We start from the raw sequence: 20,554 nt of genomic DNA, 5'->3' as shown, positions 1-20,554 counted from the left end.
ATTGTGGTTCTATGGCAACACTTTAAGACTGGGTCTTAAAGATACAAAGCCCCATGTTCAGCAAACCAACTTAAAAATGTTGGCCAAAATGCGGATGGCTCTAAGAGGTAGAATAGGTATTAAAATTCAGTTTTCCATTCTTCAGTTATAGCCTAATCCAGTTCTGAAAAATTTAATTTTCTACTGTCCATAAAAGGAAATCACAGTATGCCCCATGAATGGGAAGAAAATAAGATGTGAATGTATATACCTTACTGTTGAATACATGAAAGAATCAAAGACAACAAAGTACTAATTAATCTCTGAACACTGACATCGTGTACTACATTAGACCATTAGCACAACAGCATTTCCCATTCTGAATCAGCATTTGTATTACTGATTTTACTCACATATGTCTTTAGCTTATACTGTTCCCAGACAAAATCTCATATTCTATGAATATTAAATACATTTTACATTTTGGCAGACTCCGACAATTTATAATACAGCTTTGCCACGTAGGTGCCCTTTTTTTCCATGCAAACAGAAAAAAGCCTTCTGAGGTAGTTTAAAGACGAGTAAGACTGGCCTAGCTTACTGATGAAGAACGCATGTATGACCAGAACCCAGTCCCTGCAGGGCACTCTGGTGAGAAATGCCTAGATGAACTGTGGATCAAAAATATATTCCTGGTAAACACAGAGCCTCTTGGCTGGCATTTGGTACTATTCATGAGCTCTTTTCTAAGAGAGTAAATAAAAACTAGAAGACCATAATAGCCCCTTACTGACAGCAGGTTGTTAATTTCTCTTGGCTCTACATTTTATATATCATTTACATATCCAATACATTTAAAGAAGCTTATAAACATTTCCAGTGGCCTCAACTCTAGTGGGCCAGGTTTTTCACACTAAATCTATGATGATTCTTTTTAGAGTTAAGACTTTAAAAGTAAGTTCCACTTTCAAAGTACTGTCCACAGGAGTCTCAGTGCCAAAACAAATTTTCAGTTGTCCTTCCAGATAACCAACCGATTTTCTGTGTGTGCTCTTGAAAAATCACTGGGATTTCACATCACTGGGTGGGTACTGGGTTTTAAGAATTTAGTCTTTGAGTATTTGCTGAGGCTACATAAAGTTTTATTTTTTTTGTTGTAAGAAGTGCTTTGATGATGATCATGATCGCTATTTGCCAGAGATGTTCATTACTTTTCAAAACTAAGGTTTCTGCCTTTCCTGATATTTAAAGAGTTAAAACTTTTAATTCTACAACATTCTGAGGATCAATTATTTCTTAAAACAAAGGTATTTTCCATTAATCATTAATCTAATAAATGACAGTAATTTAATACACAAGTATCAATAGGCTAGAAGGATCTAGGACTGGGGTGGATTTGGCAGTGTTAGGTTAACAGTCAGATTATGTTACAGAACCTTTTCCATCTAGTCTAGTCTAGTCTATCCTATCCTCCAAAGAGATGGGAAATACAGTGAAGGAGAAGAACTAGTCAAACAGGAAAAATACACTTATTTTGTTCTATGGAAAAAAATCCTAAATTGGAAACACAGATCTAAACACATGAGCACTAACATGTGGAAAAGTAAAAATTATCAACTATGCCTAAAGAAAAAAAAATTTCATTTACAGCTATAAATCTTTGGTTACATAATTACACGTGCCTGTAACAAATGTGGATAGAGCCTTCTCAAATCTTCGTTCGCGAAGCCCAGCCATGGATGAATGATGAACATAATTACAAAAAGGAATACAACTAACCAAGAGGTAACATGGCAACATGAGAAAGTTACTTACCCAAAACTCTCTTCTTCTCAGAAGTTAGGTCTTCAAGATTCACATTTAAGCTTTGCTTCTCAAGATAAAAGCAGCAAAAACTCTTAACAATACTAAATCACTCTGTTGCTAAAAACTGTCAAAGAGAAGGTTAGAAGTTCAACCATCTCCTTTTGGTCTATAGCATATCCTTTTTCTTCTTTCCCCAAATTATAGTGCTTCCCTCTTTATTTTCCAGTTAGTTCCTAAGTTTGAAAAGCTTTCTTTAAGATTTCTGAATTTATTTCAATAAAAAAGAAGAGTCACAGGACAATTTCTGGCAGTCCTGAGCCAAGAAGAAAAAATCCCTTTACAAAAATCAGTGTGGTGGCTTCCTTTGAAATAGCAATTAATCTGACATCAGTCTTTATGATAACCTGAATACAAACAATGTACCTAATTATCTTCATTCCTAATCTACTTCCATAGACGTGGAAGGAATTGTCTTTCTGATAATATCACTGCATTATTATGAGTGATTCATGAACCATGTAACACCAGCCATCCACAGTTCTTTAGTGCTACAAGTACTCATGCACACCATGTTATTTATACTGGCCCTTGAGACATCAATATCCAGTCGTGTCAAGAGGTGCTTCCAGGACAGCACAACTAAGCTTTGGTTTACCAAAATGGCACATTAACAGAGCAACTGGAGTAAAACTAGTAGATTTTATAAAGAATGTCTTTCATTTTTTACAGACACGTCTGAAGGAGCTGTTACCTGCACAGTGAGCCTCCAGCTTTCCAAGATTCTCCATCTTACTCAAATACAAAACAGTGATTTTCCACATATCAAGTAGGTAATATTTGGCAGAGCCCCTAGGTTCTGGAACATGGTCCACTGCAGATTAGCCTGCCTTGTTATGTCTTGCCTGTGCTTGTGGTCAAGCACTGTAATTGTTCTTGGACATCCAAGGTTTTTACTTTAGGGATCAGAAGCATCAACACTAGACTTCAAGAATTCTTTCAGGGGATCTCATTGATGATCATCATTTATCTTGATACACCTTCCTTTACAACCATCTATAAATATATTTGAAGTCCTTGCAATCTGAAGACTGAAAAATATGAATCATGATAATTATTATTCATCTGTAAGATGGACTGTTTTTAGTCATGATGATGTCTTCTAGGCATGACAGACAGAGAGTCTGTAAGAAAATCCACCTAGAAAAGTGCTGGACTAATAGATTCATGCAGAGGCCTGCAGTAAAGAAATACTTAGGTGCTAAGCACAAATATTCCCAGTAGAATTGGGTACTCTTCTACTCTGATTCAGTGATGCAACAAAGCAACGCTACAATAATAATGAATTACTGGCAAAAAAAAAATCAACCTATTAAAAGGTTGACATTGCAAAGGCCTCAGCATTTAGGTAAGCACTAAAGTGACAAACTAGCATCAAACAACTAAGAAAACAAAGTTCTGGAGATGGGCACTGAAGCACTTACATGAATTGTTGTTGAAACTTGAGGGCAATAGCAACCAAAGCACACAGGAAGACTTGCAAAGAGCACCGGAAAAGTGCAGATTTTAAAGTATTGCAGAAATGCATTATAGTTTCTTGGATATATCTCAGAAATACTAAACTACATTTAAAGCAGAATAAGACAAGAAAAAATGCAATGAGCATCACTGAGATGTATGTAAGTATTTAAGCACTAGTCAAGGCGGGACAGCTACTATAGGAAGATCATCTTCTCCACAAGAAGGATCTGACTTCATAGGAAGTTGCTTATATTGACTAGAAGTTGTGAGCAATGTGCAGTAATGCGTCTAGTGCAGTGTAATGCATCATGGTATATCTCAAGCAGAAAGAAAGAATGAAGAAGAGTTGCAAGTACTTGTCTGATCCCGACTGTCTTGCATCATGAAGCTAAGATCAAAGACCATGAGGGCTTCTCAGATAATGACTTAAGCAATACAATGTGCTTTCAAAAAGCACAATGAAATTGCTATCCCATTTTGATACATATTGTTGACTAAGTTTTGTATTCACTTTTGAACACTGTTAATCAAGAACACTGTTGTAAAACCGTTGATCTGCCCAGAAAGTAGCTACTAAACTCAATGAATACAGGGAGCTGCTCTGCATGGCTCGAAGCATTCTGTTAATATCAACTTCTTTTAATAAACATCAGAAAGAAGCCACTGAATTTCTCTACTTTGCCATCCCTTTGCTATTAATAGCAAAGGCTTAGTTAAAGGCCTTATTTAGATTGTTCAATCAAGTAAAACATAACCAAACATGAACATATTTCAAGGTTTTAGCACAACACTGCAAACTACGAATAAAGAATTCAGTGGGTTACTAATACCAGGAGTTAGGACTCAAACCGTTGTGCAAGAGCTAATACTAAGACATGAAAAAAAGATGATAAGCTTCTTTTTTTCTCCTTACACCTAAAAAGGAGAATATAGATTTTGATGACAGCGCTAATTTGGAAGGATGAAGGGCATGTCTAATCTGCAAGGACTGACAAAATTGACATTTCACTTCATTTAACAATGTTGAGGACACATCTTTTTTACTATATGCTATCTAATCTGTTAAAAATCAGTGCCTTATCTCAACACCATTATCAAGACAGCAAGGAAATTGGTAAAAAAGGGAAGGAAAGCTTGATAATGTTGGATTCTGCAATGTGGAGAATCAGTGTCACTGAAAGTCGGATCTGCTGGCATACCATTAATAACATTCTGTAGCATATAGAGCAGTCTTTACAATACCATCCTCAGGTTCTAGCTGTATGTTGAACAAATATTTAAGACAAGATGAGTTTATAGGCTATAGAAAGCAAAACTACCTGAAACTAATCTATGGAAGGGTTTTCTTAATGCCCTGGTTATGTAGTACGTACACGATATAAAATTGGTAGAAAAACCTTGGACCATATTAGGCCACATATTATGTGCTGTACTTCCTCTGGCAACTGAAAAGAATTATGCTGCCCTCCAAAGTGTAAGGTTGTTTATATATTAAGCTGAAATTATTGTGGTGGTAGTTTTTTTTATTTCAAAGACAACTGAACAAAACATGTTATGTTCTTTAAGAACTACCTTACTTCTGGGATGGGTTATTTTTAATTTGCTAATTTTGTTAGCAGTACATACATGCTTATAAGATAAAAGCCAAAATTATTGTTCTACTATGAAACAAACAAGGTGTTTTGAAAATTTAAATGTTAACTTTATAACTAGAAATTTACCAAGGAAATCTGCTATTCAGTATTTATCTATAGAAGTACAGCTTTATTTTTATATAGATTTAAAACTGGTAGATGTGGCATGATAAAAACCTTTATTTCCACAGAAATCAGAATCATGTTGATTGCTAATGGGAATTTATTATGAGAGTTTTAAGGGTATAAGTGAGATTTAAAAACTGATACTAAAATTTTCAAAAAGGTTGAATTGCCTTTGCAAACTTTCCACCAAATCAGTTTTATCTCCTCTACTGGCAGAAGAAATTTAAACCCTGGTTGCTATTTATCCTTTAAAAAAACTCCCTCATGTTAGTAAGAAAAGTGAAGGGGCAATTCTGACCAATTTTAGACAATATCTAATGAGTAAATTCCTTGATACATTATAACTAGTTTGATCATATAAATTATTTGATGTCTCACCTACGTCTAAAATTTTTTATACTCCTCAGGAAATAATGCTTACAGGTCATGTTTATTTGTATAACCAAATCACATCAGAACATTAACAAGATATTTAACTAGGCAATAAAAATCTACCAGTTTTAGGTCCAAATGACTGGAAATAACTTTATCCATAATGTTCATTCAACTATTTTATTAGGCTCACAGAACATTAAGATACTCTACATTAGCAATAAAAAAAGTTTATTTTATAATGTAGGCAAAGTAGACTGTGAAAGAATTTAAGTAATTTTGTTCTTTATTTTGATCTCTCTCCTCTACATATGTATTGGATGTTGGCACAAGGAACAATATAGTTGTAAAAGCATTTGTTGCTGTTTTGCACTTTATTTAGAATACTTGAATTTTTAGCAAGTGTTTCCATTTAGCTTGGGCTGGGGTTTTTTGTTTGTGATTTTTTAATTTCATTTTAGGTATTCACCATAGGTCAAAAACCTTAACACAAATTCATTGTACAGCATTTAAGAGCTTGTAGTTTACTGTAATCTTCTTAATAAGTTAAAAAAAAGATGAAGCCCAACAAAAAGGTCAGTCATATACATATGCAACTTGTTCTCATCTTTTACCTTGCTGTCTTTGGAAGCAGTAGCACCACTCATTGTTAGATATCAAACTGTCTTTGTATGTGTCACAAGAATTGAAGAACGCCCTGGTGCATGGCTCATTCTTGTCAAGGTAAATGCTTCCGAGTTCCGACTGGTCCAACAACAGGTCATAGTTCGTATCAAGCCTATTAAACATCCAGCCAAGGGAGTCTTTGCAAATTGGCAAAATACTGGTATCAAATCCTAAGAGGTAAAACAAAAATAATAAAAATTATATACTAAGAAAGATAGAGTAGTTGTTGAGTTTAGCCATCCCAAAAGAATGCTGCATCACGGGAACAGCTCTGGTGGTACACAGATACAGTACATACACAGTGCAGGCTACTGAAATACTACATATAAATTATATGTCAGATTCAATTTAAAAGTCATTAAATTAACCTGCTAAAAAAATTAATACCATCATCGGTCTCAAAGCATTTAGAAATACAAGTTTTCTTGTCAAATGTCATAACTATAGCATACACACTACGTACGCTAATAAATGATATACAGTGAGTTCCTGGAAAACAATTCTGTTAAAGAATTTAGGTGATATTATAAACCAGGAGACTGAAACTTAAATGGTTTGCAAAGTTTATAGAACTAAGAAGATAATAAATTCCAGAAAACCTGTTGGAGTTCATGGGGGTTTTTTTTGTTCCATTAATATACATTTAAATCTGTGAAAAAGTAACATGATAGCCTCAGCAATGCTTTGAAAGTTGTATTTTATCTTTATCTGGAGTACTTTCTATCTCTGAGGAGACCATGGAAAAGATAAGTGGACACAGGAATTCCCAATTTCTACTGCTGTTAAAAATCAAGCCTGTCTGCCTTTGCTGTTGTTTTGACAACATTAGAGAAATCTGTAAAGCACTTCTATACTGCTAAAACAGGTCAACTTGGATAACCCAGTAATTGTATTTAGAAATCAGTAAATTTTCTTTTACATATATATCTGCATATGTACATGTCCACACTATGGCAGAACAACCACTCCAGAAAGTAAAAGAAGAAAGCTGATAGCATCAAAAATTCCTTGTTGAAGTCGGACCACCACATAAATCCCCTTTCCCCAGAAATCCTGGACTAACTGTGACTCTTCATCAGGGTGATCTCACTTTTCCTTGTTCGCTTATAACCTGTTGCATTAATTATTAATTTTGTTTGAAAGAAAGAGAAAAAAAGCAAAAAAAAAGCCAGTCATTTGATATTTTTAATATTTTTCATGAGTTTAACACAATTTAAAAACATAGCCAAGCGTTCAACCAATGACTTCTCTCTTCCTTCCTCTCCAGCCCCTGTTAACACATAAAGACTAAACTTCTTTTCTGTGGATTATGAAAAGCAACAAGATACAGGACCCAACAGAATGAATAAGGATATTATAGTAGATGTGTTATTAAACTTTATCTGTAAATTATATCAAAATTATTCAACAGGTGTTTCTGATTAGAAAAATTCTGTAAGGTTCCTCCATCTTAAAACATTTTATTTAAGGTTAAATATTCAGTATAACATTATTTACCTATAAGGCTCTGTTCCTGAAGGCCTCTTAACACTTTCTCTCCTAGTCCTGCTTTTAGCTAGAGATCCTTCTCACGACCTTGGATTCAGAAAGAGGTTGACATGAAACGTACTGTCACCTATCCTGCCTTTTGTGTACCTGCATGACGGGAGAAATTATTCTTGTGCTCATAAAATTTTTCTGAATTTACCACTCTGGCCAGTTCATCAAACTGTAAGAGAAGGGGTAGAAAAAGAGTAACCATGAGGAGACAGATTCTAATTAACAAGATGCCAGCTGGAAGGGAATATATAAAAGCCACTTTAAGGGTGTATTCAGGTGTATCTTGTGGGCCAAAGTAAGTAATTGTAGATAATACATCTGCACGTGGAATTTTGAGCATGAATGTACTGAAAGAAGCATCACTTTCAAGTTTCAGACAAAGTGTTTTTAGTGTTTGTGGTCCAAGCTGGCAAAGCTCACACATAAAGTACTTTGTATTTTAGGACACTAGAAGACAGTTTTATGTATTTAATAAATTAAACTAAGGAAAAGCAGAAAAAACCCAAACAACTCCTTATTTTACTTCTCAGTCAGTTTCAAATCATACTCTAAAAAGAAATAAATTAATCTGACGACTAGTGAAAGAACACTTTGAACGTTTCAAAGGTTGTATGCATCACTAAATTAAGGTTGGAACAATATTATACAACTGCATACGACTTTATCCCTATTTTTTTCTTGATTCCCTTAATTAGCATTAGCCTGTGACTTGAGTTCATTCTCTGTTCCTATTTCTCATTTTTTTTTCTCACTTCTTTCTATATAGTTTTTAGATTTTTTAAAAAGTGTGCCTAATAGTAATGTCCCACCAGCCTTTTCTCTATTACATTTGTCATAGTTAAAGACAGAGCTTGAAGTTAAAAAAATTGCATTGGAATCAGCAATATCACTAAAAGACAGATGATTTTATTACAGATCTCTGATATCAACAGGATAGCACCAGAAAAATGTCACTATGTTCTAATATTTTCAATAAATCCACTTAAGGTTCAACGTAACTATAGTTAAATATTTAAATATAGAGTCTGAAGTCTGATATGCACAACATACTCTTCCCAGAAACAGGAATATATTATAACTGGTACATCAGAACTAATAAACCTGGTTTAAACAATAACATTTCACATAAGAAATTTTTTATGCTATTTCCAAGCCTGGAAAATAAAGCTTACATTTATTAAAGCTGTCATAACCTACCTATTAAATAGCATCACATGCTGGAGAAAAAGCACTGTGGGTCATGGGGTCTAGCTTTCTACTAAATAACTGTTTGATATAATAATTTCTAAAACTGATCATGTTTTACCTTGAAAGTAGTTTGTTTCTTTTTTCAGAGCTTAATTCTGAAGTAGTTTGTATTTTCCTTTATAGCCCAGGCACATTTGTTGTTTTTACTATTTCTTTTTGTTCTTCCTCTTCTCTGGTATACACAATTTTAGTGTTTTAAATAGTGAAAAATCACATATCTTTTTAGTTTTCATTTGTCTTGTTTTATCAAGACAAACTATTTCACAACCATCAGTCACTGCAGTATAGAAATGTCTGAAATCTAGGTCAAATACTAGTTTTGGTGAAATAAATAAAAATGTCTCAAGTATTTCAGAGGTAAGCCAGGTAGGTGTTGACAGAGATAGAAGCTTTGTTTGAAATAAAATGGAGTAGTCCACCTCTTCCAGAACTTCTATACCACAAAAAGATCATCACCCTCAGTTCCATGTGCACATTATCAAGTCTTTTAGAGATTACTGTGGTAAAGTAAAATTCTTGGTTCATTTTAAAAGAATCTTTAAGGAACTGTCCAAAATTAAGATTATCAGAAGTATTTTCTCTTGGCAATGACTTTCTTCGATTTTTACAATATTGATAAAATAATACATCTGTCACTATGGAAAATGTTATACTTGTGAAAAAGGAGACAGAAAAGCACTTAGGTACATACCTAGAGTTTAACATCTGCTAACATGGTTTGGCACATGAAGGGGTCAGGTGATACAGAACTAAGAATCAAAAAATCACCACGTGACCTAGTACTAGCAAGTTAGTTGCCCAAATTACACATTACATATATTATCACTTTGAGCACCAACTAGAATGCTGGTTTTTTAGACATTTTTCACAGTTGTGACAGAAGACACTAAACGGAAACTAAGGAGGATGAATTAGTATGTTGAATGATAGTAATTTATTCTTGATGATGAAGTACCAGGACATTATACTGAGGAGAGCAAAAACTGCTGCTCAGGTGACTAAATTATGAAAGAAGATTTTCGCTTCCTCTAATTTTAACCACTTATCTAAAATCTATTTCCATATACCATAATAAGATGAGCTTTTATGAAGCTATTTCTGAACATTGTCTAGAAAAATGTGAAGTACCAGCTTAAGCTCTTTTCCTCGGCCAAAACAATCCCAAGATAAAAATTATTAAGAAATATAGCCCTCCTCCATGGCTTACACACTAGGCATTCAAAACATTTGTTCAAAAGGTACCAACAGAAGCACTCCTGTTTCTGGTTATTCCTCAGGGGGGAATTTCAACTCTTAGTAAATATAATCTGCTTTCCAAGGTAAAACTATTGTTTGCCTGCTTATTAAGGATATAAGCAATAAATACTTGTGTACATTGAGGAAGACAGATTTTGACATCATGTGGAAACCAAAACAGCATACATACATACATAGGGCTCACGTATTGCATTATGTAGAAATTGTTTATCCAATAAACCTAAAAGTGCACGATTCTTTCCAATACCAGTACACTCTCTGAAACAATAAAAAACACCGACAAATCACACGTGAATAAACACACGTGCACTCTGCCAGAGTCCTGACTGCCATCTAGATCATGGATTTTATATGTTCAGGTTTTCAATTGTAATGGATTTTTGTAATATTTGGGTTTGCAGAAAATCTTCAGTTAACAGCATTACACAGCTCAGGTCGACTACAAGCTGGGAAAATGTTTTCCTTCCTAATGTAATCAAGATGGACCCGAGTAGGACAGAGTAAAATAAAGAGGACTAAGCAGATATGAATGCCTTCTGTCATACTTGATCACAAAAGTACTGATCTAGGTGAGCCTCATCTGGCTCCACACTAGCCCAAGAAGGAGACATTTTTAACACCCTCTGTCACCTGCCTAAAGCTGGGTTAGGGCAACACACAAAATCATCCATCCATGAGCTGGAAGGGAACACAGGGATCATCGAAGACCAACTCCTGGCCCTGGGGAACATGGTATATGGGGAAGGTACCAATGGTATTATGATAAACCTAGGAAAAATGACCCTCATTTCACAACAAAATGTACAAGAGGAAGAAATAAAGTACAGCTGCAATGTTCTTTAAACACCTGTAACAGTTTGCATCCTGAAGTCTCTCCTTTTCAAGAAAGTGTTTTAAAGAATTTTATGGAGGGAAGGGGAAGCAAGATGAATCCTATTGCTGGAGGCTATCAGTTTCCTAATATCTTGAGAGTTAAGATAAAATGTATTATTTTGGACACCCAATTGACCATTTTATTAATAGCTGTGATCGTTAAAGAAAAGTAGAAGATATCTGAGGAGAAATAAATAAATGCTATAATAAACACCTACATTGTGTATAAGAATAATTCTGTAAAAAAAAGAGTCAAAACCAACTTCAGTCAATAATACTGGTTTAGTTCATTCAGACTCTTAATTTTAAGTAGAGATGAATTAATTAAAATCCTTGATCAGAATTACTTCTATGCTGGATTTCTTCTTCCAGACTCTTGCATTAAGGATGCCTTTGCATAAGCTAACCTGATACATGCAGAAATTCATTAGAAGAACCTTTTCTTTCTAGTAAACTAGAATTATAGTTCAGGTTGCCAGCCTGTACAACTCTGCAGTACAGCTTATGTGACATTTTCTGAGATAATCTCAGGAATTAGACAAATTCCCAGGCAGTCAGTATCTTGAAGACATCAAAAACACTGTTTAAAAACACAATTCTTTCTAGCTCTTATAACTATATAGTGACTATATGGAAGAGTACTGACAAAAGTAAGAAAAATCTTATTGTTCTGCTTAGAAGTTCTGTCTGTACCTCAGAATTTCCAAATATGCTTCAGCAATGAAGATCAGCGAATTGTAATTTATCACTGCATAATGTCAGTTTGTCTCTTCATTGATAAAGAATTTAGGATAGTCAGAAGGAAATAAAAACCTCCAAGCAAAAATCTGAAGTTGCTTATTTTATTTACCTTTCTTTACAAAATTGGACTTTTCCTTCTGCAAGTTTGTATGGGGATTTGTCAATTTTAGTGTAATAATATCTCACTATGCTAATTCTAGACAAGCCAATTATAAGTAATTTTATTTTCAGACTACTTGTATTTTTATGTTATTTTCAAAATTATTAGCGTATTAGACTCCAAATAATCATATTATTTCCAAGGCATAAGATTCTCTTTTACCTTTGGCCTCTGGTCTTTCATCTTCTAACATGACAAGGTACACAAGTATTCTTAAGAAATAGACTGCCTGTTAGCAGAAATATTTGTAGGACTATGGTAATTTTTGTGCTTTGCATATGAGACATTAATTTTGTGTTTTATCATACAAAATTAATATAGAAATAGAACAGTATTTTAATAGACTTTAAATAGGTATATAAAATGTCACTTATTTTTAAACTCCATATTTTCCTACCCATATGGGAAAAATAACGGGGTTATTATTGCAGTATGAGGTAAAGCATCCCTTTCCCCTTTGTGTCATCTATTTAGACCTCAAATGGTGTGAGGAAAAGATTTAAGTTTTTATATAGCATTTATATTAATGATACTTCTAGATATATTCCATTTGACCACAAATAGACACAAAAGGGATTTTGGAAACAAAACCCTTTTTTTTTTGTTTTGAAATATTCTAGTCTGAATTACTAATAAGATTCAGCTTTGGAAAAAAAAAAGTGTCAGTAAAACAAAACGACCTCATTCTTTTACAAACACAGCAACGTAGGTACCTTACATTTTTAACTTGTTATTGAAATATTGACGGTTCCAGCAGAACAACTTAAACACTGTCGTTTGGTTTGCTTAGAAGTAATATGAATGATTTTATGGATCAATGTGGACTATTTAATAGCTGAAACAACTCCGAAAAACACCAGCAAGGCACTACACACTTGCACCACATCTGCCTTGGTCAGAAGGACTGTGCCCAAGTCTTTTAATAAATCCTGTTCCAAGTGCCACCAAAGAGACTGAAATATGAGAAATCCTAAACACAGACAAGCAGAAAGGATGTCACAAATTGCTCTTTTAAATGTAGTTTTTCAGTGAGGAAGGAACTTTATGACAAGAATAAAGGATAGCCTGGGGAAAAAGGTGCCAAAACAGATTTTTAACTCCTCAAGGGTAATGAACAACTCCAGGTATTTGCTAGAATAATTAGGATGCTGAAAGAGGAAGTTGCGTTCAGGTGGTTTTTTTGTCATAGTTATTGTTCCGTACAGACCACTAAGCCTCATGTGCTAAGTAAAAATTCATTATACATGGTAAGTTCTTTGCAATATTTATTTGTAGGTGTAGCTTTCTGATATCCTCAAAACAGGGGTTGGACAGCTCTGGTATATTTGTGTATCAATATGCCTAATGCCTCTGACCTCCTATTACTTTGGAGAGAGACTTAGAGGGATATTACTTAAGAGCTTAAGTCTTCAAGAACAATTTTAAGAACTGCCTCATATTATTAGAAAGGACATTACCGCGTTGAATGGTTACCATTATTTCTTGTTTCTTTATGCATTTACAGGGACATTTCCTTCTAAATCACAGACATATTAATTCTTCACAAGATGTGCTGCCTCAAATTAGAAATTTTGAAGTACAGAAATGTACATACTAGAAAAAATAGATAGTTGCACTAACGAAACCAGTTTTAAGATAATTTGTGCATCCCAAAATCCGCAAAGGAAAAAACTATTACTGAACATCTATTAATTCCATTGCTTTCTGTCTATAGATGGACTGCCTTTCTGCAGTAGCCTCTCAAATTAATACAATCATGTAAATATTGGCTATCTATAAAATCAAGTAAGTACTGCACAAATGGAATCTTTCATATCTGAAAGTAATATTTTTTCCCAATTAGCTATATGCAGTTTGAGTAACTGCCCACAGTGCTAAAACACTGATCTCTAAACAGTCACTATACAGTTCAAATGCTTTTGTGAAGCACTGTGGGTTTTTAATTTTGCAAAGAAAAAGAAAAGAAGAAAACATAGGACAAACTAAATGTCTCATATGTAACCATTTTCTAGAATTTGATTTACTTTGTTTTAGTAAAAATAAAATAAACATGCCGAACCCTGTCATCACACTTCCATCTAATTTAGAATCAGGACAGCAATAAATTAATATTTCATACAACATTCCGATTTCTAGTACCATGATACAAACATAAGTCAAACATTTCTGACATCATGATATTGACAGGGAATTTAAAGTCAGCAGTGCACAGGAAACAGATTTTTCCACATAGATTGCACCTTCTTACCTGCTGATGAAAAAGACCCCTGCAAAGATTATTCTTAGCCATCCAAATCAACTCTTGATTCTATCTCTCAAAAAAATGATAGAATAGGATCCAATCTAACTTGTGCCTTAAATTTCAGATACCCTCTAAAATATATTCATATTCTTTACACTGTCAAAGAAGAGGACTTTAAGGTTTCCAAAACTGACAAGATCCAAAAATTCACGAGACTCCTGCACTACTAGTCACACATATTAAAATCTTAGATCTTAAGTCCAAATACAGTCCTTGATTGCTATTATAAAGTAAAAATTTGCAAACCAACCAGTGGCAAAAAAAATAGTATATTATATCCACATACACATCATAATACAGTCGACTGTCTCAAGTATAGATTGAAGGTCTTATTAATACCATCTGCGTGCTTGGGGAAAAAAGGTCAAAAAAGATGTCTAAGGGTAAAATCTCACACGCTTAAGAACTTTGTGCTTGCACTACATCATACTTAGATGAACAAATCACACAATAAAATGATCTTGAAAAAAGAAAAGTAATGCCACAAACTGCAATCAAACAAAAGCAAAGAAAAATAATAAAAAATAAAGATTTCAAATACTCAAAAGAGCTAATAATAAAATAAGTAAAGTAAGAAGATGGTGGTGGCCAAGTTCCGTGAAACATACACTGGAAGAATTCACAGTTTGCTCTTCATATTAACCAAAGGTACAGTTTTATGGCTTAACAAATCTAATTTGACTCTGCTTCACAGTAGGACATCACTCTTGAAACTATTAATGCACACTTCAGCTGCTATTTTAAATAAGCTCTTTGATAATTACATTTTAAAGTTTTACTGCTTTACACAACAGAAGAAACTATTTAAGTATTCGAGAGGGTTAAAAACAAATTATGACCCTTACTGTTTCCATTTCATTAGTACTCCTGAGTCTTTCCCAGTTTCAAGCTTATCCTTGAAAATTCCTTTTTATTTACAAGCTCCTTTTCTGTGTGTTTTTCTTTACCAGTACCTACAGTGGCATCACATAGCAACAATGGGTCACACATAATTACAGCTCCTTTGTATTTTTTCTTTCAATTTGATAGCATTCACAAATAAAAGCATTCTGAATGGTAGCTGTCCTGCCAAATAATGTTGGAAGTTTAAAGTGAACATTGTCTGCTAGTACTAAGCCATAAGTAAGAAATTAACTTTGGAAAAGCCCGAAATTATGATTTGGTACACATGCCTATTTAAACCATGTGAGAATAAGGCAAGTCGTAGCAACAGAAATACCAAAGTAGAAAAGAATCAAAGAAAACATCAAATAAGACAAGTAAAAATCTCTTACTGGTTCTTTCAGGCCTTTGAACAATCCTAGTCTTCTTATTCTGAATTCCACTTTCATGAAGTGCCTTAAACCAGTCTCTCAATCTGTTCGCTACTTCCCTGAATTCCAGGTCACTGCACACTGAAAAACAAAACACAGAGCTGTTTAATATTTTTCTCCAAGGTGCTAAATAGAGCTTTTCAAAGTATGCTAAAAATAAAAAAAAAAAGGGAAAAAACCCTCCATGGAAACCAAAGAACACAAAATAATTCAAACATATATGTTCCACAGATTTCTTAATTAATAAAATTCATTTGCATTACTTAGGTATGCCTTCAAAACCCAATTAAGGTCCTCAGAAATAAATGCCTGATGTATAAAGGAATTATGAAACTACATACACCTAGAAATTAAAAGCTTCCTTTGCAAACTACTGCAAACTTCTATAAACAGTTCTAGCACAGATATTTTCACATCTTACTGCAGATGAGGCTGTATATCAGGGACACCTATGACAGTCTTTTGGCATTTCATTTCCATGTTCATTAAGGCAATACTAATGAAGCTCCTACCAACACAGGTCAGAGATGTAATTTAGGCATATAACGCAGGAACTTGCTTCCCCCTAAGTTGAAGTATAAAAAGGGAAAATAGGGTTGACAGCAAAAGTGCTTAAAGAGTGTGCTGGAATATTAGTTGATTGAATGAAGTTTCACAAACCAAATTCGTGAGCACCTAACTGCAAACTGGCAACTGTACAGCTGCTTGCTAATAGAAGATACCCTTCCCAGAATTCCATTTTGTCATGTGCTTGAGAAAAGTTAGGAGAAGACAAGAGAAGTAATAGTATCTGGAAGATGACAAGAGCAGAATGGATGAAAAGAATGGAACGAGTACTAGATATCTCCACCCCAAGGTAACAAAATACCTTCCACTGTCATTATCAGCAGTTATCACTTCCAAATCGGGATCACTCTACAGGTCTACCAGTAACTGACTAAGGTACAATCTGAAGAGTTCATACCTAAGTATGCAGAGCTTCCCAGTGACACCCTTGAAAACAGATCTCCAGTTCAGCTTACGTTTCCTTTATTATGTAGCAATCCAATATATTTGTTGACACAGCCTTCAGCACTTCATTAAATTGAACAACACTGTGAAACACCTATTTGTATTTTAGAGTAAGATTGAAACGTCATTATGCCAACAACTATCAATGTCTGTACAACTGCAAGCATGTAAGCATTTGATTATTTAGTTGTTGCTGAAGCCTCTCTTGATACTTTGATTCTATCTATGAAAGACTTAGGCACAATTTATACATATCTTTGCATATACTGTGAACTGATATTTTTATAAACTTTTATTTGTGCTTTTCTCTTGTGTAATGGAACAATTTTTTTCTGATAATTTGATAGGGAACTGAGAAAAATGCATGATAAAGAGGCATGTGTACTCAAAAAAATGTTGTATGACAAGAATCAGATAAAAATGGTCTCCTGAATCAAGACTACATCTCGGAATTCAAACTTGCAGGATTTCTATGTTGCCACAAAGACACCTTCCTTTACCTTGCAATCAGCTGACAGGTCAGCACAAAGAATCAGAATCAGCTATTAACTTGTGTCACCTTACTCCTCTTTAATTTCCCCTCCCATCACAGGTGTGTAATTACAGGGTTTGTGTGGCCAGGTTTTGGTAGCAGGGGGGCTCCAGGCTTCCCCCATGTCCGACAGACCCCCTGCCAGCCAGGTCCAGAATGGACCTGCCACTGGCAAAGGCTGAGCCCATCAGGAATGATAATGTATTTAAGAAGTTAAAAAAAAGTTACTATGCAGATGTAATTGCGGACAGAGAAGAGTGGAGTGAAAGGAACATGTGAAAGGAACAGCTCTGCAGACACCAAGGTCAGTAGAGAAGAAGGGGGAGGAGATGCTGCAGGTGTCAGAGCTGGGAATCCCCTGCAGCCCATGGTGCAGCCCATGATGAAGCAGGCTGTCCCCCTGCAGCCCATGAAGGACCATGGAGGAGCAGAGATCCACCTGCAGCCCATAGAGGAGCCCCACGCCGGAGTAGGTGGATGCCTGAAAGTAGGCTGTGAACCAACAGGAAACCTGTGCTGGTCCAGGTTCCTGGCAGGGACCTGCAGACCCATGGAGAGAGGAGCCCATGCTGGAGCAGTTTTCCTGGTAGAACTTGTGATCCTGAAGGGGACTCACACTGGAGCAGGCTGTGCCTGAAGGACTGTACCCTGTGAAAAAGTGATCCATATTGCAGCAGTTTGTGGAGAAAGAACTGTTGCCTGTGGGATGGAATCATGTTGAAGAAGTTTGGGGAGGACTCGATCCTGTGGGAGGTACCCCACAGCCGAGCAGGGGGCAGGGGAAAGAGGCAGAAACAACCTGTGATGAACTGTCCGCAACCCCATTCCCCATCTCCCTGCACCACTGCAGGGGAGGAGGTAGAGGTCGGGAAGGAGAGAGGGCAGGGTAAGGTGTTTTTAAGATTTATTTTTCTTCTCATTATCCTGCTCTGATTTTGTTACTAATAAATTCAATAATGTCCCTAAACTGATTTTGCTTTCCCTGTGATGTTATTTGATGAGTGATCTCTCCTGGTCCTTATCTCAACCCATGAACTTTTCATTGCATTTTCTCTCCCCCATTCACTTGTGTAGGGCAATGATAAAGTGGCTTTGGTGGGGGCCCGGCATCCAGCCAGGGTCAATCCACTACAAGGTGAAATAGAATAATATTGTTCCCTCTTTTGATTACCCTCCTTTAGTTTAAGAGAAAGACTTTTAGAATTGAATCCAAGGGTATGGAGCACAGCACAATCATCAGGGGTACCTGACCTGCCATCTAACCACTTTGATATATCTACCCTGCACAATACTGTTTAATATCACCACAGGTCCCAGAAATAACACAGTTACACTAATGTGGTGGACTGACCTGACTATCTCCATCTACTTCTAAGCTCTCTATATGCAGTGCTACTCTGATTAACCTCTGATGCCAGCATACAAACTCACTGTTTACAGACACATACATACATATTCAGAAATGTGTGTGTGTGTGTATACATATAAGGGAGAGCATGAGAAAGTGTCAGCTACAATTAAAAACTTTTGAATAACATTAACAGAAAGATGCATATGGTAGCTGCAAAATGGAGAGAATGTATGAATTCCTCCTTTCTGGAGAAGCAGTGAAATAGACACACCAAAGATAATTATCTTCTAAACTCATGAAGGTATAAAAATAAAGTACTAAGAAGAGGAGACAGTACATTCTTTGGCTATTTGGTATAAGAATAAACTAGAGTTTGCTGTTTCAGCATATGGTACTAGCCACTGTCATGTACAGTATGACACAGAACACAGATACACTTACATATGGTCCTCTCTAAATATTCTGTTATATTATATTGTTTGAAGCACTTCTGAAACATAAAACTATTAGATGAAGATAACTCAGTTTTTATATTCTGATTACTGCAACAAAAAGCCAGTATTATTCTGACAAGTAAATCAGAATGTATCAAATAACCTCAGACCTAATTAGAACATGACATTCTATACTGGAAAATGACAAAGCAGAAAACATACAAGCACACAAGAACATATTAGAAGTGGCAAATAGATCCTCAAAGTAGCACAGCTTTTTCAATAGTTTGAGAAGAGCATTTGAGCAGCTCTGGGCCAAAAACTCCCATTTCCTCAGTTATTAGGTAAAAGGTGCCTGGACTGCTTAAGCCATGACAGTGGCAGGAAAGCTGCACCACTTGTCTCATCTGGTAATACCGAGAAGCAGAAGACTAGTGACTTGACAGAGAAATTTTCTCAAAGGAAAAGACCGAATTCTTTTGAGAGTTCCTAAAGCTACATCACGTAGTAGAACCTATCACAACACAGACATGTATGTAAAAGCTTGACAGAAATGAACCATCACATAAAGTACTTCTTTTACACGCAATGTTGCTTACAATGTATTTTATATAAGCAGCAATTCATGTGGCATCTTGAAAGTCAACTTCTCAACTTTAAGTTTGCATAACATTTTCTTTATTAAAAGTATATATTCAAATGAATTTTAAAAGCTCTAAAATTACATATTTTTTCAGTTTGTGGTAAACATTTAATATATTTACTGCTTCAAATACTGTACTCCTAAATATACTATGATTGGTATTTCAAAGATATTCCAAATAAATTTAACTAATATTAACACAGTACACAGAACAGTCCAACTTGCATGAACCTGTTTCCATGTTAAGTTATAAATACATAAACTCAGAAATTTTCTATTAACTTTTTTTGCATGTCATTACATTAGGAAAATAATCTGGAAGCAGATCTATAGCTGTCATAAGCATGAACAGCAAACTGAAAAAAATGCATATAACTATTATTATATGCTAGAAGGCATATTTTACAAATTTCCAATTAAGTGTTTTCGTATGGTTTGCATGAATATATAAAAGCAAATTCTAGAACAACTCAAGATCAATATTATTTTTAAGAGCTTTTTGTACAATTGTGCTTTATAGGTATGGTTCAAATTTATTCATAAGGATAGGTGCTACCATAACTTAATACATTATGAATACTGCTTGTTTTAACGCGGATTCAATCTTCAACGTTTTTTTATCTGGATCAATCTGATCAGGCTACTCATCACCTCACAAGTGTAAGAGGCACATCAAGCAGTCATTCTCAATGAAAAGAGAAAAATTTCTAGTTTACAGGGCAAGTACCATACTCAGGTATAGTCCAGGGGGAAATTTTGCTTTAAGAGCTTATATACATAGTGTAAACTTCAAATAGACTACTGAATAATAAATATGGCCTAACATATCTATATTTCTCTATCAATCAGCTACAGAGCTTTCTTGTCTTACTATCTTGCAAAAAGTCCAATTTAAAAAAAAAACTCTATTTCCAGGAAGAAAATATTTACAGTGATGAATGAAAAAAATTGAGGGAAAGTAAGTCTGGGAAGTGGAACAAGAACTTCAGGGAGGTGGTGACTGGCCTGTCAGTTTTAATGTTAAGCAAGGTTAGACGAGACATTGTGAG

At 35.0% G+C, this 20,554-nt stretch overlaps 1 protein-coding gene across 3 annotated transcripts in view; it reads right to left on the bottom strand.

Moving 5' to 3' along the window:
• SPOCK3 (SPARC (osteonectin), cwcv and kazal like domains proteoglycan 3) overlaps positions 1 to 20,554 on the bottom strand; it is a 179,813-nt gene that overhangs the window by 3,133 nt on the left and 156,126 nt on the right. For all 3 annotated transcript variants that reach the window (XM_051790187.1, XM_051790188.1, XM_051790189.1), the window contains 2 exons: positions 15,496 to 15,615; positions 6,050 to 6,271 (listed from right to left, as the gene is read on the bottom strand). In XM_051790187.1, coding sequence (XP_051646147.1) covers positions 6,050 to 6,271; positions 15,496 to 15,615 — 342 coding nt within the window. The remainder of the gene's footprint in view (positions 1 to 6,049; positions 6,272 to 15,495; positions 15,616 to 20,554) is intronic.

The sequence above is a fragment of the Manacus candei genome, unplaced genomic scaffold, assembly GCF_025592945.1.
Source record: "Manacus candei isolate 608988 ecotype Guabito, Panama unplaced genomic scaffold, ASM2559294v1 h1tg000028l, whole genome shotgun sequence".
NCBI lineage: Eukaryota > Metazoa > Chordata > Aves > Passeriformes > Pipridae > Manacus > Manacus candei.
This window is presented reverse-complemented; position numbering and strand designations above follow the sequence as displayed.